Source organism: Theropithecus gelada, chromosome 1, assembly GCF_003255815.1.
Source record: "Theropithecus gelada isolate Dixy chromosome 1, Tgel_1.0, whole genome shotgun sequence".
NCBI lineage: Eukaryota > Metazoa > Chordata > Mammalia > Primates > Cercopithecidae > Theropithecus > Theropithecus gelada.
Window position 1 is genome coordinate 67,205,670 of NC_037668.1, and position 24,678 is coordinate 67,230,347.

At 55.1% G+C, this 24,678-nt stretch overlaps 2 protein-coding genes and 1 long non-coding RNA gene across 3 annotated transcripts in view; 2 read left to right on the top strand and 1 right to left on the bottom strand.

Annotated features, from left to right (window-relative positions):
* Positions 1 to 20,369, top strand: part of BMP8A (bone morphogenetic protein 8a) — a 34,231-nt gene extending 13,862 nt beyond the window's left edge. Inside the window, exons 2-7 of the mRNA XM_025363613.1 lie at positions 5,839 to 6,028; positions 6,448 to 6,596; positions 15,825 to 16,019; positions 16,847 to 16,926; positions 17,410 to 17,520; positions 20,079 to 20,369. Coding sequence (XP_025219398.1) covers positions 5,839 to 6,028; positions 6,448 to 6,596; positions 15,825 to 16,019; positions 16,847 to 16,926; positions 17,410 to 17,520; positions 20,079 to 20,228 — 875 coding nt within the window. The 3' untranslated portion in view covers positions 20,229 to 20,369. The remainder of the gene's footprint in view (positions 1 to 5,838; positions 6,029 to 6,447; positions 6,597 to 15,824; positions 16,020 to 16,846; positions 16,927 to 17,409; positions 17,521 to 20,078) is intronic.
* On the top strand, positions 9,527 to 11,384 carry OXCT2 (3-oxoacid CoA-transferase 2). Its single transcript, XM_025363601.1, is given in 2 exon segments — positions 9,527 to 11,183; positions 11,332 to 11,384. Coding segments are annotated over 2 exon segments (1,578 nt in total). The 5' UTR covers positions 9,527 to 9,644; the 3' UTR covers positions 11,371 to 11,384.
* On the bottom strand, positions 16,729 to 18,459 carry LOC112610264. The gene is made up of 3 exons (XR_003116299.1): positions 18,215 to 18,459; positions 17,971 to 18,105; positions 16,729 to 16,949 (listed from the first exon to the last, which is right to left on the bottom strand). It is a non-coding gene; the product is annotated as an uncharacterized LOC112610264 (long non-coding RNA).
* Positions 20,370 to 24,678: the final 4,309 nt, after the last annotated feature.

Below are 24,678 nucleotides of genomic sequence, written 5' to 3' on the forward strand. Positions count from 1 at the left end.
TGGAGAATGGGGATCACTTTTACCAAGTGTACTGCCTACAAACACATTTTTAACAAAGCACATCCTGCACAGCCCTAAATCCATTAAATCTTGAGTCAATACAGCACATGTTTCTGCAAGCATAGGGTTGGGGCTAGGGTTACAGATTAACAGCATCTCAAAGCAGAAGGATTTTTCCTAGTACGGATCAAAATGGAGTTTCTTATATCTTCCTTTTTCTATATAGACACAGGAACAGTCTGATCTCTCTTTCCCCCACACACTTCTGTGGTATTCTCCAAAATCCATAACTTAATTCAAACTTGAGAAAACATGGGACAAACCCAAATTGAGGGGTGTGCCACAAATAACTGACCAGCACTCTTCAAAAGTATCAAGGCTGGGTATGGTGGCTCATGCCTGTAATCCCAGCACTCTGGGAGGCCAAGGCAAGAGGACTGCTTGAGCCCAGGAGTTCAAGACCAGCCTGGGCAACATAGTGAGCCCTTGTCTCAATAAACAATTTTTTAAAAACTTAGCTGGGCATGATGGGGTATACCTGTGGTCCCTGCTACCCTAGAGGCTGAACTGTGAGGATCACCTGAGCCCAGTTGGTTGAGGCTGCAGCGAGCTGTGACTGTGCCACTGCACTCCAGTCTGGGTGACAGAGCAAAACCATGTCTCAAAAAAAAAAAAAAAAAAAGTGTCAAGGTTGAAAGGGAAGGAAAGACTGAGGAATAGTCACATCAGAGGGGCCCCAGGGGAAATGACACTAAAGGTATTAATGTATTAATAACATGGGATCCTAGATTGAATCCTTGGCAGAAAAAGATATTAGTAGGACAGTTGGTAAAATTAGAGAAAAGTCTGGATTTAGTTAACAGTATCAATTTCCTATTTTGTTTTTTGGGTTTTTTTTTTTGAAACGGAGTCTCACTCTGTCACCCAGGCTAGAGTGCAGTGGTGCAATCTCGGCTCACTGCAACCTCCACCTCCCAGGTTCAAGCAGTTCTGTGCCTCAGCCTCCTGAGTAGCTGGGATTACAGGCACCTACCACCACACCCAGCCAATTTTTGTATTTTTAGTAGAGACAGGGTTTCACCATCTTGGCTGGGCTGCTCTTGAACTCCTGACCTCATGATCCACCCTCCTCAGCCTCCCAACGTGCTGGGATTACAGGCGTGAGCCACCATACCCACCCCCGCAATTTCCTGATTTTCTTATACTACAGGTTGGTTATGTAAGAAGCTATCATTAGGGGAAGCTATCAGGGAAAGAATGGAAAGTCTGCACTGTTCATGCCATTTCTCTTTAGATGTAAATAATCCTAAAATATTTCAAAATCCAGTTAAAAACATAAATAAGGCAGCCCCCACACTCCCTGTGTTATTCCCAGTCCCCCTCCCCCCGTCTTTGTGTACTTCCTAGCACTTAGCACATAGGCTGATCTTGTTTGTTAACTTTCATGTTTGTTATCTTACTTCCCTGCAAGCCTGTAAACCCCATGGGGACAGGAGCTGCCCCACCTTGCTTACCGCAGTGTCTCCTGCACCTAAATAATGACTTGTGCACCATTAGTACTGCTTTAAAATGTACTGAATAATGAATGAATTCATATTCCTGGCTGTGACCAGGAAAAATGAATGAGGAAAAGTCAGTGTTCTTATAAGCCTTCAGATCATGAGAAGGCAACAAAGACAGAACCTCCTCCTTCATGCCCAAAAGTGAAATTATGGGATGCTCAAAAATAGGATCCCTGTCCCAGATTTTGCAGATAGGGAAAATAAATGTGCTGCCTAGAAACCTTGCTCCAAACATCAATGGCTCCTCCCGGGGCCACCATGGAGAGGGGATTCCTGGCAGGATGTATCTCAGATGACTGGGATCAGGACATTGGCCTGACAGACAGCATCTCCCACACGGGCCTCCCAGCCTATCTGAATCTGACAGGGAGCCCTGGAATGAGCTTCCCAACCCTACAACTGGCAGCAGAATTTTACTGGGAAAACCCAAGAAATCACGTTGTACAGACCTAGGCCTTTCCCAGGAATTCCCTCCGTGGACCCTCAAATCAGCAGCCGCTGGGAGGCAGCAGCAGGCATTTCATGCTGTGTATTGAGGGCCTGTGGAGAGGCCTCGAGCGCTTTTGGCCAATTCCAGCATGGTTTTTATGCCCCTTTTCACAGCATCAGACGGAGGTGGTCCACAGTAGCAGAAGGAGCCCAGCGAGGAGTCAGGGTTCCGTTTCCACATGTGGGAACGTGGGAGGAGATTGTATTTGGTACTTTCTGTCTGAGCCAGAACTGGGGGACCGTCCCAGTGGCATTGCTGAGGTGTGGCCGCTCAGCCAGGCATCTTTGGGAGATTCCAGACCTTGGTTCTATGGGAAGGTGGGGGCTGGGCATTCACTGACAAGGAAATGTTCCCGAATAGTGTGGGAGAAGCATTCGCTGGACTGAAACCAAGAACTGATTACAGTCAACAAACCTTGCTCTTCATCATTTTCATTTGACCCTGTTTCAAAGTGTTATTTTGCAGGCGTGGACACTGAGCCCAGAAGGTTAAGTGCCTTGACAAAGGTCAGGCAGGTGAAAAGGAAGCACCTGGAAGTTGAACTGATAGATTTCCACGGTGTATTTCCTCTCATTCCACACTTTTATTTAGAAAAAAAGAAAACTGGCCGGGCGCAATGGCTCACGCCTGTAATCCCAGCACTTTGGGAGGCCGAGATGGGCGGATCACGAGGTCAGGAGATCGAGAACATCCTGGCTAACACGGTGAAACCCCATCTTTACTAAAAATACAAAAAATTAGCTAGGTGTGGTGGCAGGCAGCTGTAGTCCCAGCTACTCGGGAGCCTGAGGCAGGAGAATGGCGTGAACCCGGGAGGCGGAGCTTGCAGTGAGCTGAGATAGCGCCGCTACACTCCAGCCTGGGTGACAGAGTGAGATTCTGTCTCAAAAAGGAAAAGAAAAAGAGAAAACTGAACATCTCCCTTTCCCCACCATGGCCGCTGAGTTTCAGACATAGCCTCCTGATGGTCCTGGCTGGATGTTTGTCACTTTGATACTTTAAGTTGGAAAAGTAGCTGTTAACCGCCAGAGCCATGGCTGCCCTCCTGTCCCATGGCCCCTGCCTGTTCACAGCCCTGGGTGGGAAGGACAGAATCCCCACTTTGCAGACAAGGAGACTGAGGTCACACAGGTTGCTCACAGGGTCAGGGCTGGGGCCAGGAACCCAGCTACTGGCCAGAGAATCTACCCTTCCAATGCTCTCTTACCCGCTAAAGCAGGGGCTGTCTGCCCACGAACCTTCATAGGGGAAAATCTGGATCCCAACAAACGCTCTTCCTCAGCCCCAGCTTTTGAGAAATATCTTTTCTATCCAAAGGTACAAACACTGGCCAGCTGCAGACCCACACAGCTCCAGCAAAGAAAGGGCAGTCCCTTCACCCGGTCACGGTAATGCCTATTTCAGTGTCACACCCCAGGAAGTTTTATCAGTTTCTGATAAAAATCATTATTTTCCTAAAAATTTCCCAACTTCCAGGCTTGCCTGGAACAGCCAGGGGAGGCAGTTTCCTGTGCTGGAATTCCTGGGTGGTTTATCGATTTCACAAGCCCACAGCGGGGAAGTTTGGAACTCGGGTCGGTTCAGTTGAACAAAACTCTTGAGTCAGCCTGGGTAGACCCCCAGGTCAGGCAGGGAGGAAGGCCACAGAGCACAGGCGTCCCCACAGAGCTGATGGGTTTGTGGGCTGTTCCTTCAGTCCTCGGATCCCACATGAAGTCAGCATGTGGCCTGCCGACAGGGATACCAGTGAGCCCCAGGACCCACCCGGCAGCCCTGCTGTGCCCTGGGACACAAGCACACAGCCATGCTTTGAAAGTGGACAGGAGAAGCCGCGAGTGAGCTGCTCGTCACTGTTGCATGCCCTGTGACAGCCAACAGCGTGGACTGATTTCGTCTTGCAAATGGGGGATTCTTACCCAGCCATGTAACACAGCAGGGTCTGCAGATCCTGAACCCACTGAAATTGTCACCCAAGTCATGTTGTGTGAGTGTGTTAGGGAAGAGAGCACACGTACGTAGATATTCATGGGAGGAGGTCCAGAACTCTGCCATCAGTGATCTCTGCCTACGGGGAGAGATCGTCGCCTGCGTCACGGCATCTGAGCAGCCCGGCTCTCAGGTGGGCTTTTGTTGCGTGCCCAGCACCCTCAGGTGCTGTGGAACAAGGCAAGTTCTTTTCTTCTCCGTCCTGGGCTGGGATGAGCGGCCACCTCCTGCCCACACATTTCTGGCCCCATCCCCCGCCCCACACAGCTGTTCGCCTGCCCATGGCTGGACCAGGTCCCCACCGCAAGGACAGGAAGTGCTCCCCACATCCGCCTCGGCCCGCACAGCCTGGTGCTTTTCCAAACCTGACTGTGGTCACTGAGCCCAGTAACCAGAGAGAATTTTTAAAAAGACTCACAAACATATCATTGAAATCTCAGTGTTGGGTTTTGGGGAAGGCACTGGGCGGCTCCCACCCCTGCTTTCTGGAAACACAGATTTCTAGAGTTTGAGAGGGACAGGAGGCTAAAGTGAGACTGCTCTAAATATAGCGTCCTGGGTATTTCCGGACACCTGGGGAAATGTGGGCTTTATTCCGCAACTGCAGTCTTTGTTTGATTGGCAGGCCAGCCCCCACCACGGGGCCCTGCTGCCCATCTCACCTCCAGCCTGGCCTCTACCCTCGCCTCCACCGTGTCTTCTAATTCCTCTCCCCCAACGCCGCCCCGCTGCTGCCCCCGTCCCCTGTGCTCCCCACTGGCCAGAAGCACAGCCCAGGCTCCTGGCCCGGGATTGGCACCATCAGCAGGCAGGCCGCAGCAGAGCTCATGTGCTGTCCCCAGCATTGCCGACCTGTGGGCGCCTCCACCCCTGCGCATGTGAGGTCCCCTCTCCCTAGAGCACCCTCCCTGCCACCTTCTCCACCTACCAAGACCCCATCCTACCCTTCAAAGCCAGTTCAGATGCCACCTGCTCAGATCCCACCGCCCAGTGAGACCCTCCGACTTCCCCAGCACCTGACTGGCCTCTCCGGGAGTTGTCACTCCTGCCCTGGTTTTTCTTGTTCCTTTCCACGTTTCCCTCCTTCCTCCTCCACCTTGTTCCAGAAAGGAAACGTCGGTCTCCTGCCCTCTGCTGTTTCCTGGTGCTTGCTTTCCCTGCCTCGCCCTCAGGCCCCTCTGCTCTGGCCCTCTGCCCTGGCTGGCCGGCCCCTGCAGGGCCCGTCTCCCTGACCCATGGCAGATTTGCACTCATGCCTCAGCCCAGCTCAGCTGTCAGCCCTGAGCCCTCCCCTGCCACACCTCCCATCCAGGCAGTGGGCAGGCTCTGGATGGCTCGTGTCCCCCGAGATGCCGTCGGTGATGTCGGTTTTGTCCCTGTCTACCAGGTTTCCCTGCAGGGCCGGGGCCCTTTTCTGCCTTGGGTCCAATGTCCATCTTCCCTTTAGCCTGGAAGCTCCCAGAGGAGGCTCCCTCCTCTGTCTCATCTCCGGGTCCCAGGACCAGCCAGACCGAGAAGGGGAGCAATGGGAGTTTGGGGTTTGGAGCCTGGGGTCTGTTGAGCACCAGCCAGGTGCAGGGCTCAGGCTGAGCCTGGCTGCAGGGCCTCTCAGCCCTGTCTGCTCCCTGGGACCAAGCCTGGAACAAACGTTTGCACAAAAGGAAACTGGCCCCGCCAGGCCTCCCTGGGTCCCCTCCACCTTGAGTGGTGGGTGGCTGGGGGCGGTGGCTCACACCAGCTCTGCCCACTCCAAAGTCCGAGCCATTCCGAGCGCCAGCCCAGCTCTGCTTTGTCTTCTAGTGGAGCGAGATCATGCCCTGGGCCACCAGGAGCCCCACTGGAAGGAGTTCCGCTTTGACCTGACCCAGATCCCGGATGGGGAGGCGGTCACAGCTGCGGAGTTCCGGATTTACAAGGTGCCCAGCATCCACCTGCTCAACAGGACCCTCCACGTCAGCATGTTCCAGGTGGTCCAGGAGCAGTCCAACAGGTGCCTTCCCCTTGGCCCAGGTGCCCCTGCCCCTGCCCACCTCACAGTCTCATGGTCAAGGCAACCCAGCAGGGAGTGGGGGTTGGTGGAACACTTCCCAGAGGACCCGAAAGAGACCCTCAAAGACGGGAAAGATGCTTGGCCTGAGCCCCCTGCACTGCGGGAAGAGCCCCAGTGACAGTCCTGCCTTCAAGTCCCTGCCCTGCCATCCTGGCTATGGGGACTTGAACAGCTCATTGAACCACTGAGCCTCAGTTTCCTCATGTGTACACCTCTGTGGGCTGAGGCAGTGAGATGAGGCTCAGCAGGGGCACAGCCAGAGTCAGGTAGGAGATGCCCCGGTGACGGCCCCCAGCGGGTCCTGGAGACACAGAGGCAGCTGTGCCGGCCGCCGGTTAATTGTTCTTTCGTGTCCACAGGGAGTCTGACTTGTTCTTTTTGGATCTTCAGACGCTCCGAGCTGGGGACGAGGGTTGGCTGGTGCTGGACGTCACAGCAGCCAGTGACCGCTGGTTGCTGAAGCGTCACAAGGACCTGGGACTCCGCCTCTATGTGGAGACTGAGGACGGTGAGGCTGGGGGCTCTGTGGGAGCAGCCCCTGGGGCTTCTCTGTGCCCGCACAGGCAGCAGCTTCCTGTGGCCCTGGGCTCCCGGCCTCACCAGCTGTGCCTGCTGCTAGGGTCACTGAGGTCCAAGGCACAAGGTCTGGCCCAGTGGGGGCGCTCCCTCCTCTCCCTCTGCTTCCCAGGAAGCAGGCGGTTCCTCCCACGGAGCAGCCTCCACCCTGGGAGTTTCTGTCCTGGGAAGGGAAGGAGGGGAAGTGGCTGTATCCTCAGACACTGAGGCCAGGAGGCTGGGTTTGAAGCCCAGCTCGGCAGTGCCCTGCCTCAGTGACCTTGGCTGGGACTTACCTTTCCAGACCCTGTCTTCTCTTCTGTAGGATGGGGATTCATGCCCTTGTTCATTCCACAGGTGAAATTGGGGAGAGCCTCTTTTATGCCAGGCAGTAGGAAGACAAAGGCCAAAGTGGGCATGAGATGGGCGTGTTTGAGGCCCGGCAAGGGGGCGCCATGGAGCAGCGGTGAGGGCGGGGGTCGCAGGGGCCATTCTGAGTCAGGGTAAACCAGGGCCAGGTGGTGGGTTCTTAGCGTCGTTTATTTTATTTAATAGCAGTGGTGGACGACAGGATCTGATTCAGGTTTTAAAAGAGAACCCTCTGAGATGCCCCCCTCTCAGGGTGGAGCAGAGCTCCCCACCCCTTCCGTGGGCCGCACCCAATGACTTGCTTCCCGAAAGTGCCCTGTGGACAGGGCGTGGGGTACCTGACGCGCAGTGCCTCAGCCAGGTGAGGAAGCCCCACTGCAGTGACCGGCACGGGGCTGGCATGTGCACTGGGTGTAAGGGAAGGAGCAGACCACTGAGCTTCAGAGGCTCCCCCGCTGTGAACCCGAAACCCCAGTCCAACCACAAGAAGACCATCAAACCCAAAGAGAAAGGCGTTCCGCAGAATACCTGGCAAACACTTCTCAAAACCGCCAAGCTCATCAAAAAAAAGGGAAGGTTGGGAAATTGGAGGAGCCCAGAGGCACCTAAGACGACCAGCTCAGTGCATGTGGGGTCTTGGGTGGAATCCTGGACCAGCAAAAGGGCATTAGGGGAAAGTTAGGAAATCCAGATCAATCATGGTGTTTACTTAATAATAAGATATCAGTACTGGTCCATTAGTTATGAGAAAGGTACCCTACTAGTGTAAAATATTAACATTTCCCAGGGGAAACTGGGTCCAGGTATATGGGAACTCCTTGTGTGGTTTTTTTTTTCTTTGAGACAGGGTTTGGCTCTGTTGCTCAGGGTGGAGTGCAGTGGCGCAATTGCAGCTTATGGTAACCTCCAGCTCCTGGGCTCCAGCGATCCTCCCACCTCAGCCTCTGTACTACCTTTGCAAATTTTTATGTAACTATTAACTGTTGTAAAATTAAAACTTTACTGAATATATGCATAAAATAAGGAACCCCCTGACTTCAGTGGGGAGAGCAGACTGAGAGGGACAAGAGTGAAGTCACAGAGACTCGTGGGGGCCCCACAGTGGTGCAGGTGGGCGCTGTGAGCGGCCTGTTGGTAGCAGTGGAGATGGAGAAAGATGAGTCGATTTCAGTGTCAGGATATGCGTATAGCTGGCGAGGAGGTGAGGGAACGGGAGGAAGCCTGAATGATGTGTGGATGGAACCAGTGGATTTTTTCCAATAGATTTCTCTTTTGGGGGAAAGATAGATGAAGGGCACATTTGAGGTGTGTGGCCAAGGGTTCTTTTTTGGCTGGAATATTACTGAGCCCCCTGGGATGTTCCTGAGCTCACTGGTCCTCATGGAAATGCCATTCCAGGGACAGGTGAGCATGAAGACCCAGGTGAGGGAAGTGCTGGCATGTAAGTGGATTTAAAGCATGGGGTGGGACCAGATCATCTGGGGAAGGAGGTAGTGATGGAGAAGAAAGAGGGCCTGGCCCAGAGCAGTGGGACCTCCAACATCCAGAGACCTCACAAGGAGGGGCCACAGCGAGCCCACAGAGACCAGCCAGGGAGGGAGCAGGACACCTGGAGGACAAGGTGACCAAGATGCCAGAGTCAAGTGTTTCCAGAAGCAAGGGTTTGTCGTTTGTGTCCAGCTGTGGGCACTGAAAGCAAGAACAGAGAAGTGACCGAGGGTTTTGCCATCACAGAGGTTGCTGATGGCCCAAATCTCCGTGGAGTGTGGGTCTGACTGGGGAGGTGGAGGGAGACAGGCAGTGGAGGCAGGAGACAGCTCTTTCCAGAACCTTTGCTGAGGAAGGGGAGCAGAGACATGGGCTGGGGCTGGAGAGAACCCGGGACAAGGCAGGTCCTTTACAGGTGAGGAGACGCCTGCACCCTGCTGTGGTGATGGAGTGATTCTGTGCAGAGGGAAGAAAACTGCAAAATTCCGCACAAGTTGGAGCAGGGAGCTGGAGTGGGGGAGGTGGAGAGGGCAGGGGGATGCAGAGGACAAGGCTGGAGCCTCTTCAGAGCGGGGACCCTTCCTGATGAAGGTGAGGGATAGTGTCCCCACGCTCACAGTGAGGGCTGAACCTGAGCTCTGGGGGGCTGTAGTGGGGGGGGGCACTCACTCTCCAGGTTGTCACAGGATTAAAGGAGGGTGCTTGGCACAGAGTGATGCCCAGTCAGGGTGGTCATGACCGTCGGTGTCACCCAGCAGCGCCTGCTCATTAGATATTTGGTGTCTCTAATGAGCGGGGAAGCTTGGACGGGGCGGTTGGAGTTTGTGCCTGAGGCTCCACTGGGGCAGAAGGGGATCTGGCTGGTGCCCTCCACGTGGAGCTTGACCTCAACTCTGTCCTGCGCCCGGGGCCGGTGCGCTGGACACGGAGAACTGACACGGGGGCCCCCAGCCCAGGGCGGAGCGGAGGAGCGGCCCCCTCCCTGTGGTGGGTCGCGGGCCTGGCCTAGAGCCTGCGCCTGGCGGGGGAGACCTGCTGGGCGGGAGTGCGTCAGGGCGCGGGCGTCCTCCCTGCTCTGTGACGCGGGCCCCGGGGCGCACGCGGGGCGCACACCGCCTCTCCTGGCCTCTGACCCGGGCCGACCATGGCGGCGCTGCGGCTCCTGGCGTCGGCGCTCGGGCGCGGGGTCCCCGCCCGCGGCTTAGGGCTCGCGCTGTCCCAGGGCTGCGCCCGCCGCTTTGCCACCAGCACCCGGCCCCGCGCCAAGTTCTACACGGACCCGGTGGAGATGGTGAAGGACATCTCTGACGGGGCGACCATCACGGTCGGGGCCTTCGGGCTCTGCGGGATCCCCGAGAACCTGATCGCCGCGCTGCTCAGGACCGGCGTGAAGGACTTGCAGGTGGTCAGCAGCAACGTGGGCGTGGAGGACTTCGGCCTGGGCCTCCTGATGGCCTCCAGGCAGGTCCGCCGCATCGTCTGTTCCTACGTGGGCGAGAACACGCTGTGCGAGAGCCAGTACCTGGCAGGAGAGCTGGAGCTGGAGCTCACGCCCCAGGGCACCCTGGCTGAGCGCATCCGCGCGGGGGGCGCCGGGGTACCCGCCTTCTACACCCCCACGGGCTACGGGACCCTGGTCCAGGAAGGGGGCGCCCCCATCCGCTACACCCCGGACGGCCACCTGGCGATCATGAGCCAGCCCCGAGAGGTGAGGGAGTTCCAAGGCGACCACTTCCTTTTGGAGCGCGCCATCCGGGCGGACTTCGCCCTGGTGAAAGGGTGGAAGGCCGACCGGGCAGGAAACGTGGTCTTCAGGGGGAGCGCCCGCAATTTCAACGTGCCCATGTGCAAAGCTGCAGACGTCACGGCGGTGGAGGTGGAAGAGATCGTGGACGTGGGGACTTTTCCCCCAGAAGACATCCACGTTCCAAACATTTATGTAGATCGTGTGATAAAGGGGTAGAAATACGAGAAACGAATTGAGCGCTTGACATCAGGAAAGAGGAAGATGGAGACGGCGAAAAGAAAGGAAGCCAGGACGCGCATCATCAGACGCGTAGCTCTGGAATTTGAGGACGGCATGTACGCCAATCTGGGCATAGGCATCCCCCTGCTGGCCAGCAACTTCATCAGCCCCAGCATGACCGTGCATCTTCACAGCGAGAACGGGATCCTGGGCCTGGGCCCGTTTCCCACGGAAGATGAGGTGGATGCCGACGTCATCAATGCAGGCAAACAGACCGTCACGGTGCTTCCCGGGGGCTGCTTCTTCGCCAGCGACGACTCCTTCGCCATGATCCGAGGGGGACACCTCCACCTAACCATGCTCGGAGCCATGCAGGTTTCCAGATACGGCGACCTGGCGAACTGGATGATCCCTGGCAAGAAGGTGAAAGGCATGGGCGGTGCCATGGACTTGGTGTCCAGTCCGAAGACCAGAGTGGTGGTCACCATGGAGCACTGCACAAAGGACAACATCCCTAAGATCATGGAGAAATGCACCATGCCACTGACTGGGAAGCAGTGCGTGGACCGCATCATCACCGAGAAGGCCGTGTTTGACGTGCACAGGAAGAGAGGGTTAACGCTGACGGAGCTCTGGGAGGGCCTGACCGTGGACGACGTCAAAAAGAGCACGGGGTGTGCCTTTGCTGTGTGCCCGAACCTCAGGCCCATGCAGCAGGTGGCACCCTGATGGGACCCGGATCTGGGGGGGGGGGTGCACTCCTCAGAGGGTCCCACCGGGTTCCTAAGGGGACGTCGGTTACCGCAGGAATGCATTTACCCGCGCTGGGAGGCGTGTGCTGCTGGCCTCCAACTTTCCTCCCTAGGTGGACTGTGCTCCTCCAGAGAGCTGCGACTTTAATTAAAAACAACAGGAAAACAGATCAGCTCCTTACTGTGTTCCTCGAGCACTGCAAGGCGCAGGTCTGCAGTGGTGAGGAATGGGTGTCCGCTTTGCTCTGTGTGTGATGTTTACACAGAGCGTGCACAGCGCGAGCGCATAAACAGCAGGATTTCATTCAAGCGCCTCCCTGGTACTCGAACCATGAAATGGAGATAAAAACTGATGAGGGAGAAAATCACTCCACCCAGAGTACACCTAAAGAGCCATTTTACTACTGCAGTGAGAAATAGGCGAGCAAAGATGTGTTTTTGTGATTGGAAGACATGCTGTCTTCACAAGCTTGTTTTTTTTTTTTTCTTTGTTCTTTTTTTTCTTTTCTTTTCTTTTTTTTGTTTTCTTTTGAGACAGGATCCGGCTCTCAGGCTGGAGTGCAGTGGTCTGATCTCACTGCAACGTCTGCCACCTGGGCTCAAGCAATCCTCCCAACTCAGCCTCCTGAGTAACTGGGACTACAGGCACACATCACAATGCCTGATTATTTTGTTTGTTTGTTTGTTTATTTTGTAGAAATGGAGTTTCACCATGTTGCCCAGCCTGGTCTCGAACCCCTGAGCTCAAGTGATCCACCTGCCTCAGCCTCCCAAAGTGCTGGGATTACAGACATGAGCCACTGAGTTGGACCAATTAACCTTAGCTTACTGTAATTTTTTTTTTTTCTTTTTTAGACAGAATTTCGCTGATATTTCTTCTGGGGCCTTTCTTGTTAAAATTTGTTTCCATGAAGCCTCCCCTCCTCCTCCCACATCTCTCCTCCTGGGACCTATCAGATGTCAAACTTCTAGATGTCTCTAGAAGGAAAGCAGGACCATCTCCAAGGGAAGGGACTGGGTGATGGGAGAGACTGAGAGGGGAGAGGCTGCGGGTGCTGAAATCCACCAGGAAGCTTCCTCTATCTGTGTGTGGCCAAAGGCTACAGCCTAGGACAGGAGGAGTTCTAGAACCCTAACCAAGGGACTAGATGAGTTTTCTCAGCTTCATTTGAATTGTTCCTGCATCATCCAGACCAGACATTTAGGCCTTCCTCTCTGGGATGGAGGCCCAAACTGGCCGCTTGTGTGATGAACCGTTGTAACCCAAGAGGCTGTGAGGCATTTCCTCCTGAATCTATAGTCTCAAAAACTAAAATTAAGAAAAGATTGTGTGTGTGTGTGTGTGTGTGTGTGTGTGTGCACGTGTGGGCGCTTGCTGTTGACAGCCAAACCTGGCATGGTGCATGCACGGCGTGAGTGTAGCTCTGGGGGTTCCCAGGCCAATGGGGGAATGTGGTCAGAGCAGTAAGTTCTCGCTGGTCAAGGACAGATTTTCCAAGGGGCCCATTGGAGCCCCGCCCTGCAGGAAAGGCCAGATCCTGGGAAGGAGAGCGGGGCAGGGAGAGTTGGCACTCATGGAGGGAACAGCCTGGGGGTGTGGGAAAGGGGCCAGGGACTATGGCCTGGGTGGGGGCTTGAAATGAAATGTCATCTAGTGGACAGTGGGGTGCCTTTTGGGGCTCCTGGCGAGGGGCACCTGATTTGCCCTAGGTGTCAGGAGTTTCCCAGAAGCAATGTGGAAAAGGCCGAGGTATCTAGAAGCAGACAAGTGACCCTCTAGGCCTCCACCTCTACCTTTCTAGAAGGGGTCTGCCCACAGCTGGGCAGCCTGAGAGCCCCCCACCTGGACTGCCTGGCCTTCCTTGCAGCCAGCTGGAGCCAGAGAGTCCTGCCCAAGAATGGGTGGGAAAGAAGCAGAGCTGATGGAGAAGGGAGGCTCTGAGCTCTGGAAGGAGAGGGCTGGGGGTGGGGGAGCTTCTCCAGGCCTGCCAGATGCAGGGCTCTGAACTGAGACCAGCTTTTAGTCCCCTTCGCCACCCCCATCTCGCCCAGCCATACCCAACTGTGCCCTGCTGTTTGCTGGAAAATTATATGACAATCCTGGCTCCGACCCACCTTGGTCTGGGATCTTGGACATACAGTTGCTGCTCTCTCTGGGCCTTAGTTTCTGCTTCTGTAAAATGGGAACTGGAATTATCTGCTTCCAGCGGTCCCCAGTCAGGCTTGCCTGGCCTGTGAGGCCTACAGAGGGGTTCCCAGCACCCAAGCCAGGCCTGGCTCAGAGGGGCTCTGTGAGGGTCTGTAGTGTAACTGATCTAATGCGACATTCTATCCTGTGTCTGGGAGACCCCCGTAAGACCCTTGAACACAGCTGCACAGAAGCAAACAGTGAGCAAAGCATGCAGGACTGATGGCCCGTCTGGCCCCAACGCTGCCAGGGCTCCCCAGGGAATCGCAGGACAGAGCCGCACATGTAGCCTGGAGGGCTGCCCTGGGCCCCAGGTCGTCCCCATGTGTCAGCCAGTCCACAGAGTGACACTCCAGTGCCCGGGCTGGTTACCGTCACCAGCCCACTCAGGCTGCTCTGTTCTCTCCCCATTGTGACCTCACTTACCTTTTCCTCTGTGCCCTGGCTCTGTTCCTTGTATTTCTGCTGCTTCCCCATAACCTTGACTCACCATGACTCAAGCCCTGCCCAGTGGATTCTCTCTGGGCCTCCTCTCCATGTTAGCATCTGCAGCTCACAGCCTCCCTGTCTCAGCAGCTCTTGTCCATGCTCCTGAGAGGGAGGGAGGCTCTCCTGCCAGCGCATTTGTTTGTGGCAGATGATGTCACACGTCAAAGGTTAGTCTCTGGATTAACTGGTTGTTCAATCAAGAGGCCAAGGGACACCAGGGCTGAGGCACAGCTGCTTAAGGGCTGACCTTTGAGTGGGACTGAGGGTGGGGCAGGCAGTGTCCTTGACCTGTAGGGTGTACTGAAGAACTACGTAGGAATAAATACATCTGTATGTATAATTTCTAAGAGTATGTGCATCAGTGTGTTTATACAAACATATGCATGTGTGTACATACGTGTGTACATCTGTGCTTATAACGTGGAGGTGAAATGTGCTCTCGTATAAAATGAACAACTGGCACTGTTTAAAGAGACATGAAAGTGAGCTGGTAATCATGCTTCTGCAATTCAGTATCAGGAAATTTCACCCATGCACGGAGCGAGGAGGCTCCATTGCACTCCATCTTTATCATGAAAGCCAGGAAATAACCTACATGTCTAATGATGAGCCAATATCAAGTAAATTACAGTGTACTGCTCCAAGGGATTTTATACATTTGAAATGTTTATTGTGGAGACTTCTTTAAACAACCAGAAAAAAGTTTTGTGTTTGTTTTTTTTTTTTTTCTTGAAACAGACGCTCACTCTGTCGCCCAGCTGGAGTATGGTGACAGAATCACACCTTACTGCAGCCTCAACCTCCCAGGCTCAAGCAGTCCTCCCACCTCAGCCTTGCGGGTAGTTCACCGCCCAGCTAATTTTTGTTTTTATTTTTTTGTTGAACCAGGGTCTCACTATGTTGCCCAGGCTGATCTCAAATGCCTAGGTTCAAGCAATCCTCCCACCTCGGCCTCCCAAAGTGCTGGGAGTACAAGCATGAGCCACCTTGCCTGGCCTCAAAAGTTTCTTAATTGCTTTTACAATAGAAAGGTTATTGAAATCCAAACAAGTATAGGAGGATGCACAGTTTTATTGGTGAGGCTTGGTGTCTCCAGGGTTAGTTATCATGTTTTTAGTGGCATCCTCAGTCTGGAAGCGGCTGTGGGGGACAATCCCCTGTTTACAGGCTTCACTTCTCCTGGGGCTAAGGCCCAGGTCAGATCTCTGCTTCAGCCTTTTCTTTCTTTCTTTTCTGTCCATAAACCCAGCTCGTGCATAAGAACTTGGGGTCTGGAATGGGACTGCCACAGGCTGAAACCTGGGCTCTGGGACTTGATTCCAATGTCTATGCTTTGCCTGGCGTCTCCCTTATGGGCATTAGGGAGACAGTTAATGCCCTGCTTTTGGGCTGTGCCCAGCAGAACAAGCACTCACTAAACTTGGCAGATGCTGCCACAACTGTCTCGGTGATAAATTTGACATTCACACCCCAGAAAGTGCGGGATGGAAGACAGAACACAGGCCTCGGGGTCCTTTGACCAAGGTGGGAGCGCTGGTTCTCGAAGTCACTGGCAGTAGGACTCTGGGTCTCCTGTGAAGAAGGAGCTGCAGGATTACTCTAAGGACCCAATGAGGTGATCCACAGGAAAAATCTTTAAACTTGTAAAACACTTCACAAGTGTCTGTGTCACGGCTATCACTAATAACACCGCCCGCAGCTCACCAAGGCCCCCCTCCCACCCTCCAGATCTGCCCCCAGGAGATGTGGATTGGCTGGGGGTGGACCAAGGACTCCAGGCTTCAGATGTGGAAACTGAGGCTCAGCAGGGACCCTCGGGTCCTCAGCCTTCACGCTCCTTGACCTGCCCAGGCCCCGGCAGAGAGATCCCTGCTGTGTCCGCTGCAGGGCCACTGCCCGCGAGTGACCCCTCTCTCCTTTCTGTCGCAGGGCACAGCGTGGATCCTGGCCTGGCCGGCCTGCTGGGTCAACGGGCCCCGCGCTCCCGACAGCCTTTCGTGGTTACTTTCTTCAGGGCCAGTCCGAGTCCCATCCGCACCCCTCGGGCAGTGAGGCCACTGAGAAGGAGGCAGCCGAAGAAAACCAACGAGCTGCCGCAGGCCAACCGACTCCCAGGGATCTTTGGTGAGGGCTGGGCGGGGTGGGGCCGAGGCCCTGTGGGCTTCCAGTTGAGAGAGGCAGGGTGAGAACCAAGTGGTGGCCCAGAGCCCTCAGGCTCAGGTCGGTTCAAGCTGACGGCCACTCTCCAGCCACCTTTCCTGACCCCATCTTTTGCCCTGATGCACCCTGGCGACCGGCACTCCAGAGGCCTGTCCTGGCTGTCCCTGCCACCCAGAAGGCCCCCCTCTCCCCCTGGCTCCTCCAGGTCTTTCCCAGGAGCCTCCATCAGAATCAGCTGCCCCTTCCCTGGGAGCCGCAGCCCCTCGTGACCCGCGGTTGTGCCTGGGCACCCCGCAGCATCCTCGGCTGCTTATGTGAAGTTTTCTCCCCAACTGGGCCAAGCCCTTCAGGATCAGGGACAGGCCTGACCTGACCCTGTGCCCTCCTTCCCAGGGAGTCGGCCCCTGACTGGCCTGGTCATGAGCCACTTGAACCTGAGGAATGGGTGTGGCAGCAGAGGGTGGGCTGGAGTCACAGGGGTCTCTAGAGAGGAGGCGGCACAGGATGGCCGAGGGTCCTGCTGGGCTGTTTACTGGCGCGTCAAGACGCTCACAGGCTGAAGGACAGGGGAGTGCTGAGCACAGTGTCACTCCAGCCGTCGGGGGCCATGGCAGGCTCTTCAGCTGGGTCGTGGTACAAGCAGAGTTCCAGGGATGGGCTTTATGAGACCAAATGGTTTCCTGTCATTCATTTGACAAATGTGCTCATCAGGGTATCTCCCACCCTGGTACCCTGTAGTAGCTGCACAGAGCAGGAACCCCAGAAAAGACCTTGCCCTTCTGTCCCTGCAGATGACGTCCACGGCTCCCACGGGCGGCAGGTCTGCCGTCGGCACGAGCTCTACGTCAGCTTCCAGGACCTTGGCTGGCTGGTAATTGCTGACTCTCCTTGTTTCTGAAATGACAATCACCACCTGTAGATCAGAAGTGAATCTGTAGGGAGGACATAGAATCATGAGTGACTTCAATTTTCTTAGGTATTTTTTTCTTCTGTGTTTTCCAAGTTTTCTAAAGTAAGAATATGGTGAGAAAGGGTTGTTTTTTTTTTAACCATGAAAATGAAGACTGAATCAACTAAGCCGTCAGCATTGCCACAGGGTAACTGAGACCTCCCTGCATGGGCTGTGACTGCAGCTCTGGGAGGCGTGGGCAGGGAGGGCTGGCTGGGGAGAAGACGCAGAGTGAGGATGGGGGATGTTGCGCCTGAGCTCCTGCCCAGCCTTGTCTGCTGGGGGTTCCTGGGTGGATTCAAGCCTCTTGGGGGAGACTGCCCTGCAGGGGTGGAGGGTGGGTTTGAGCCCTGAGGCTCAGGGAGGGGCACATGGATGGGACTCACCTTCTCCCATGTCCCCTAGGACTGGGTCATCGCCCCCCAAGGCTACTCAGCCTATTACTGTGAGGGGGAGTGCTCCTTCCCGCTGGACTCCTGCATGAACGCCACCAACCACGCCATCCTGCAGTCCCTGGTCAGTACCGTGTCCATCCTGCCCAGCCCCCTGGGGTGGGGGGCCCTGCAGAGAGGGGTCTGGTCCAGCCAGCCGGGAGGACAGCAAGGCCACCTGCTCCATGTCTCAGGGAGCTTTCTCTGCACAGTCAGTAACGTTGCTAACTTCCCACAGCTCTGTAGGAACTGGTCCTCGTACAACCACACTAGCACACATAGACTCGCACCCGAACACGGACACACTCCACACTGACACTGAACAGTCGTATACACGTGCCTGTTCTATGCATCGCACATGCTCCTGTGGGACATTTAACGCACCTGCGTGTGGTGCCCAGACAGAGGCACAGCACATGGAATAGACTGTGTAGGGGCTGTATGATCTTAACACACGGGCCCCTGAGTACACTAGCAGGTCTGTCCGCCTATGATATGTGCGCACAGTGTGCAGGACGTGTGTGTGCACACCCACCTGTGCCACACCGCAGGCAGGAAGCATCTGGACGGTTTGGCTCTCAACCTTTTGGCTTTTCCCCCAGTTTCTCTCTTGGTCATTTGTGTTTTCTCTGGATCCCCTGGCTTTTGATGCCTTGTTGTCTGGGGCAACCTTCAAAGATGAAAGCAGGCTTCTGATGGGATCACTGGTGCTGCTCACTGCGGAGTGCTCTGTGTGTTTGCGGATTCTGGCACCGAGGCTTCCTTCTAGAACTTTTTACCTAGAATTCCAGTTCCTGGTATTCCACAGCCTTATGTTTTCCTCTTAGGAGGTTCAACAGTGATGCCTTGATCAGGTGTGGTGGCTTATCCTGTAATCGCAGCACATGAGCCCAGAAGTTCGAGACAAGCCTGGGCAACATGGCGAAACCCTGTCTCTAAAATAAAAATTAAAACACACACACACACACACACACACACACACACACGTGTGCATGCAACGCCTTGGTGTGAGAGGAAAGAAATTACCAAAAGCTGCTCTGAGCCTATGATAATGCTTCCTTTCTGGGCAGTCAAATGGCATTTGCTGGATACCTGGAGCCACCTCCTTGGAAAGGCCCAGGGGTGATGAGGACGCGTGGGGCGGCCCAGCCCAGCCACCCTTTATGCTGTGTGGTTCTCACAGCTGCATGTGTGGGAGGCACACGGGAAGGTGACTGCACCTGCAGCTCCCAGACTCCATCCTCTCTACCCCAGCCCCTCAGGGGCTCAACTAAAGTGAGCGCTCACAGCCTGCTGGGCAGCAAACAGACAGGCGCTGTGCTCTAGGGGAGGCTGTCAGTGGGCACAGAAGCAAACCAACCATGGAGCTGACGCCTCCTGTGAGGAAGAGCAGAGCGGCTGCGCCATCAGTGGAGTGAGACTGGGCCCAGCCTCTCCGCACAAGGAGGGGCACGTCAGCAGCTGGAGGAGGAATGTTCCATCAGAAGGAGCAACTGCAAGGCCCTAAGACAGTAGCAAGTTGGCCCCAAGTTCAGGGTTAGCAGGCCCCAAGTTCAGGGTTAGCAGGGAGGAGGGGCTGGGTGCAGTGAAGGCGAGGAGAGCGGAGGGAGGTGATGCCGGGAATAGGCAGGGCTGTCTCCCCTAGGGCCTGGGGGTCCCTGGGAATGAGGGTGGATTTTATTCCAAGCAACCCGAAAGGCTGTCAGAGGTGTTTAACAAAGCAGTGACCTGGTCCGCGTCACCCTCCAGAAGGACCTTTCTGGCTTAGGGAGGCTGATGGTGGGGGAAGTGGAAGGCAGAGGAGCAGGGGACGAGTGAGGGCTGCTGTGGTCACCTGGCAGGTGATGGCAGCTGGACGGGGCAGGTGGTCCGAGGCAGCATGGAGGTGGAGGTTGAGCCAGGGGCTGCTCCCAGGGAAGGGAGAAGGCGAGAGGAGTCATCCAGGAGGCCTCCCAGGCGGGGACTATGATGTCAGGGCAGGAGGAACTCCGTGTTCTGCTGAGGCCCCATTAGACTCCAAGTGCAGAAGCGGAGAGGGGAGCAGGATCCGCAAGTCTGATGTTCAGAAGAGAGGTCCAAGCTGAGCCCGGGGAGTAGAGAGGTGCAGGCACATGCAGGGCCCTGAAGTGCTGAGGGCAGATGCAGGTCTCTAGGGGAAGGAGCAGCACAGGAGAGGGGCTAAGGCTTGGCCTCCCAGAGCCTGGGGAGGGAGGCTGGGGTGTGGGGAGGCAGAGCCTCTGGGGGTCCAAAGGGCCAAAAGAAGAAAGTGGTCCTTCCAGGCTCCCCCTTGGGGACCTCACTAAGGCACAAACCTGGCCATGAGGTTCTCCTTCCCATTATCCCCAGGAGAAAGTCTAAGCCCTTGGCCTGGGACTTGAGGCCCCTCATTAGTGCCCTGCCCACTTGCCCCACCCCCTGGGGCTGCCATGTGTCCCTCCCTGGGCACTGCAGGTCACTACGGCTCCTGCCCCCAGAGCCCTCAAGGCTGCTCTTATTCCTGTTAATATTTCTTATTATTGTGCTGCTCCCATGTAGCTTGAAGATGGCCAGGGCGGGGAGCAGGTGGAGCTGCGGCAGGACTGGGTGAGTCCTCAGAGGAGGCTACTGGGCTTATGCCCCTGCCTGTACCCCCTCCCTGGCCAGGTGCACCTGATGAAGCCAGACGCGGTCCCCAAAGCATGCTGTGCGCCCACCAAGCTAAGCGCCACCTCTGTGCTCTACTATGACAGCAGCAACAACGTCATCCTGCGCAAGCACCGCAACATGGTGGTCAAGGCCTGCGGCTGCCACTGAGCCCACCCACCCGCCCGGCCCTGCTGCAGCTGCCCTTCTCATCCGGATCGGGCCCCGCAGAGGCAGAAAACCCTTAAATGCTGTCACAGCTCAAGCAGGAGTGTCAGGGGCCCTCACTCTCTGTGCCTACTTCCTGTCAGGCTGCTTCTGGTCCTTCCTATGTCCCTCTGTGCCCCTCCCCTGGGGTTTGTGGCTGTCACCCTGTCCAACACTTTGGTGGCCTAAGGCACACAGCAGCTTCAGAGCCCGTGCTGACTGCACTGTTTGGAATCAGCACAGAAGTCCTATCTTAGGACCTGTCAGACTGTGGCTGGCCCTGGATGGTCTGAGGTTGGCTGACCCGAGCTTTTCTCCATTCACCAGAGGGTTTAGGTGTGGGGAGAAGGGCTCTGCCCCTTCCCAGGTACAATACTGGCCGTTTCTGGGCATAATTGGACACGCTCACGTTCTCAGCAGTGTGTTCTGGGATTCTTCTCATTTGGTCCAGGGTGCAGTTAGCATATTAGGAAAAGAATAAGCTGGACATCTCCACAAAGCCACTGGGGATTTTTTTTTTTTTTTTGGAGATGGAGTCTCACTCTGTTGCCCAGGCTGGGGTACACTGGTGCAATCCCGGCTCACTGCAACCTCTGCCTCCCAGGTTCAAGCAATTCTCGTGCCTCAGCCTCCTGAGTAGCTGGAATTACAGGAGCCCGCCACCATGCCCGGCTCATTTTTGTATTTTTAGTAGAGACGGGGTTTTACCATATTGGCCACGCTGGTCTTGAACTCCTGACCTCAAGTGATCCGTCCGCCTGGCCTCCCAAAGTGCTGGGATTACAGGCGTGAGCCACCGTGCCTGGCCACTGGGGATATTTTATGTCATGTATGTTCCCTTGCCCTGGGCCTGCCCCGTTTCCTGCCTAGGAAAGAGGTATGACTCCCAGAGGAGCAAAGAATCCTGTGGGCTTCCAGTTCCCTCCACCATCTCTACCACGCTGACCTATTTGGGGCTCAGCACTGACAGAGACAAGACCAGTAGCTCCAATGTGTGGTCTAGGCTGGCAGAGAGCAGATGCCCCCGCAGCCTACTCCCCTTGCCCATGGCTCATGTCAGTAATCAACCTATGTACCTTTTCCACTGAACCTGGACAGGGCCTTGGGCCTCAGCACAGAAACTGCAGACAGCCACCACCAGGCATTGTCAACGAGACCTCAGTTCCTGCTCCTGCCCCACTGCAGAGCAATCCATTCCATCCAGAGCAGGGTGACTGGCGGTCTCTGGCCGGGCATGGGGCAAGGGTGGGGACTGCCAGTGTTTGCTTGTGTCTACGAGTTACGAACAAGCTGGCCACCAAAATTGGCGTCACCTTGGGTGCCCACCAGCGCTGTCCTGTGTCAAAGAAAAGGTCCCTGTCCCAGGGAGTGACAGGCAGTAATTAGGCTGAGTTGGGTGGGGAGGTTTGTCTCAGCCTCTGTTGTTCCCGGAAACCGCTGTTCTCCTTGGAGCAGCCACTGGGAGTTGGAGTGTTTATTTGATTTCTGACTTGCTAAGCCTGTAATTTACCTGCTGGAATAGACAGAGTCCAGCTGCCCAAACCGTGTCATTAAAAGCAGATCCTGGGTCCGCCCCATCCACAGGCACAGCCCGACGGGGTGGCTCCACCTCCCCATGTGCCCAAGGATGCGCCTCTCTGGAGTTCACATGCTGCACCCCCAGGGAGGGGCCTGGGGAGAGCTGGTCTGGCAGCAGGGGTGGAGGCTGGCGCCACGCTGCGGGAGAGGAGCCCCTCCACCTGGACCAGGGAGGTCCTCCGCGTGCAAGCGCAGAGGAAGAGACCTTCCCATGTACATAAAGGGTGGGCCCAGGCTGTCTGGAAGATGGTGAGTTCCCCATTAGTCTAGGACTTCAAGCTCAGCTAGCAGGGATTGGAAGAGGCAATGGCCTGAGTGTCAGGAGACAGGTATTCTAGTTCCAACTCAGGCACTGACTTGGTGTTCCCTTTCTTATTCACGCTTCAGTTTCTCACCTGCGACATAAGGATATAGGACTCTTTCATTCCAGAGGCTCTTCTAACCCAGAGAACCCGTCTGCCCCCATGACCTTCTCCCAAAGCTTGAGACATGGCCTGAGTCCCCAGCTGCCATAGGACTTGGGGCCTATCTGCCATTGCAGGCCCTGATTTCACAGCTCTCTTCTTCCAATACTGGGCAGTAGAGTTTTTGAAACTGACAAATGTGGCCGGGCGCGGTGGCTCACGCCTGTAATCCCAGCACTTTGGGAGGCCGAGGCGGGCGGATCATGAGGTCAGGAGATCAAGACCATCCTGGCTAACACAGTGAAACCCCGTCTCTACTAAAAAAAGACAAAAAAAAAAAATTAGCCGGTTGTGGTGGCGGGTGCCTGTAGTCCCAGCTACTCGGGAGGCTGAGGCAGGAGAATAGCATGAACCCAGGAGCTTGCAGTGAGCCGAGATCATGCCACTGCACTCCAGCCTGGGCAACAGAGCAAGACTCTGTCTCAAAAAAAAAAAAAAAAAAAAAAGAAACTGACAAATGTGTTGTCTCTTCAGTGCCCAGTGTGTAACCTGGCATGGTTTGGGTGTGCTAGGAGTTTGTGAAATGAATGTTTTCAAGACACAAATGCTGCCATGCCCATCAGGTGTGCAGAGCAGGCCTGAGGATCATGATGAGACTCCCATTTTATGCAGCAAAGCACAAAGTATGACAGTCATGGCCTTCCTGGTGGCCAGACTTCTAGTAACTTCAGCCACCCAGACAGCCACCAAATGACATCACATAGAGAAGGCCTCAGAAAGGGAGGAGGTCGTATGGACACACAGCTGATGAGGGGTCAGTGCTCAGCTACCAAGGTCATCTTCTGGCCTGGTTGCCTACCACAGCCAAGGATGCATTCAAGGCTGCAGATCAGGAGCATAAATAAGGGTGGTCAACTCAGGCCCACTGGCTGCAACAAGTAGCCACTGACAGGGAGTCTGGGCCATTCGGTGCAGAACAACCCCCCAAACCAGTGGCCATCTTCACAACTGCAGCACAGTGCTGGCCCTAATGCCAGGTGAGCACACAAAGTCCTGTTTCTTTGTCTTTACATAGGGACCTGGGCGATGTGCTTTAGAGAAATTCCCTATTACTTCACAGGAAAGGAGGCTGTGAAAAGGAGAGGGCAGGTTTTGGAGCCAAGTCAACCTGGCATCAAGTCCTGGCTGCCTTCTTTTTTTTTTTTTTAAGACAGGGTCTTGCTTTGTCACCCAGGCTGGAGTGCAGTGGCAGTATCATGGCTCACTGCAGCCTCGATCTGCTGGGCTCAAGCAATCCTCCCACCTCAGTCCGAGTCGCTGGGATGACAGGTACACGCCACCACACCCAGTTAATTTTTATATTTTTTGCAGAAACCAGGTCTCACTATGTCGCCCAGGCCAGTCTTTAACTTTGCCCAGGCCAGTCTTGAACTCCTGAGCTCAAGCAATCCTCCTGCCTCAGTCTCCCAAAGTGCGAGGATTACAGGCATGAGCCACTGCACCTGGCCTCTGCCTCTTCTTAATTTGACCACATCATGTACCTGCTGCGCCTGCTCCTTCCTCACACTCTGTAGAAGAGGGTGCTAGTCCTGCCCTTTTGAGGCCTCCATGAGGGCCAAATGTGCCACGGGACCCTTAGTGCCATGCCTGCGCAGACCTGTGGAATAAACAGCACTTCTGAGCAGGCTCATTTTAAAGGGACTTGCAAATTTGGGCCTGCCTTGTGTGCCTTCCTCATAAAACCCACTCCTCCCAGAATGTGCTTGGAGGTGCTGCTGTATTTACCTGAGAGCTGTGCTTTTCTTCAAAAAACCTAAACGTGGTCATCTCTTGGATGAGGTGTGGCCCTGCACCCTCGCCTGCTTGTGGAAGGAGTCTGGGCCGACAGTGACCTGCGCTAGGGTCTCCGCTGAGGAAGTGGCAGGTGTTGTGGCCCTGACCTGGCCCCATACTGAGTGTGGGGCCCACCTGTGCCCTCATGGGCAGCTGAAGGGGGAGCTTTCTACCCCAGGTTCCTTTCCTTACTGAGAAGTCTTCAGCAAACAGTTGCCGCTCTCTATCCCCTGCTTTTTTAAAAATGTTTTTTCTCACATAAGAAAATGTTATCTGTGTGCTGGGGAAAATTTTGAAAATAACAAAATCCAGAATACAACCACCCAAAATCAATCACAGAGATAACCACTGTTCATAATTCCTTCTCCAGTCTTTTTTCTTGGCACATACACATTTGTCTTTATATATGACATACAGATATTTTACAAAGTTAGGATCCTATTCTATGCACTGCTTGGTGATCGGATCTATTCAATGTATGAAACATTTTGAAAGTTCCTCTGATTAAATGTTCTTTGAAAACACAACTATTAGTAGCCTTCCATCCCTTGAGTTCTGCTTTAGCTTCTCCCTTGTATGTCTGGTCTTGCGTTCCCTTC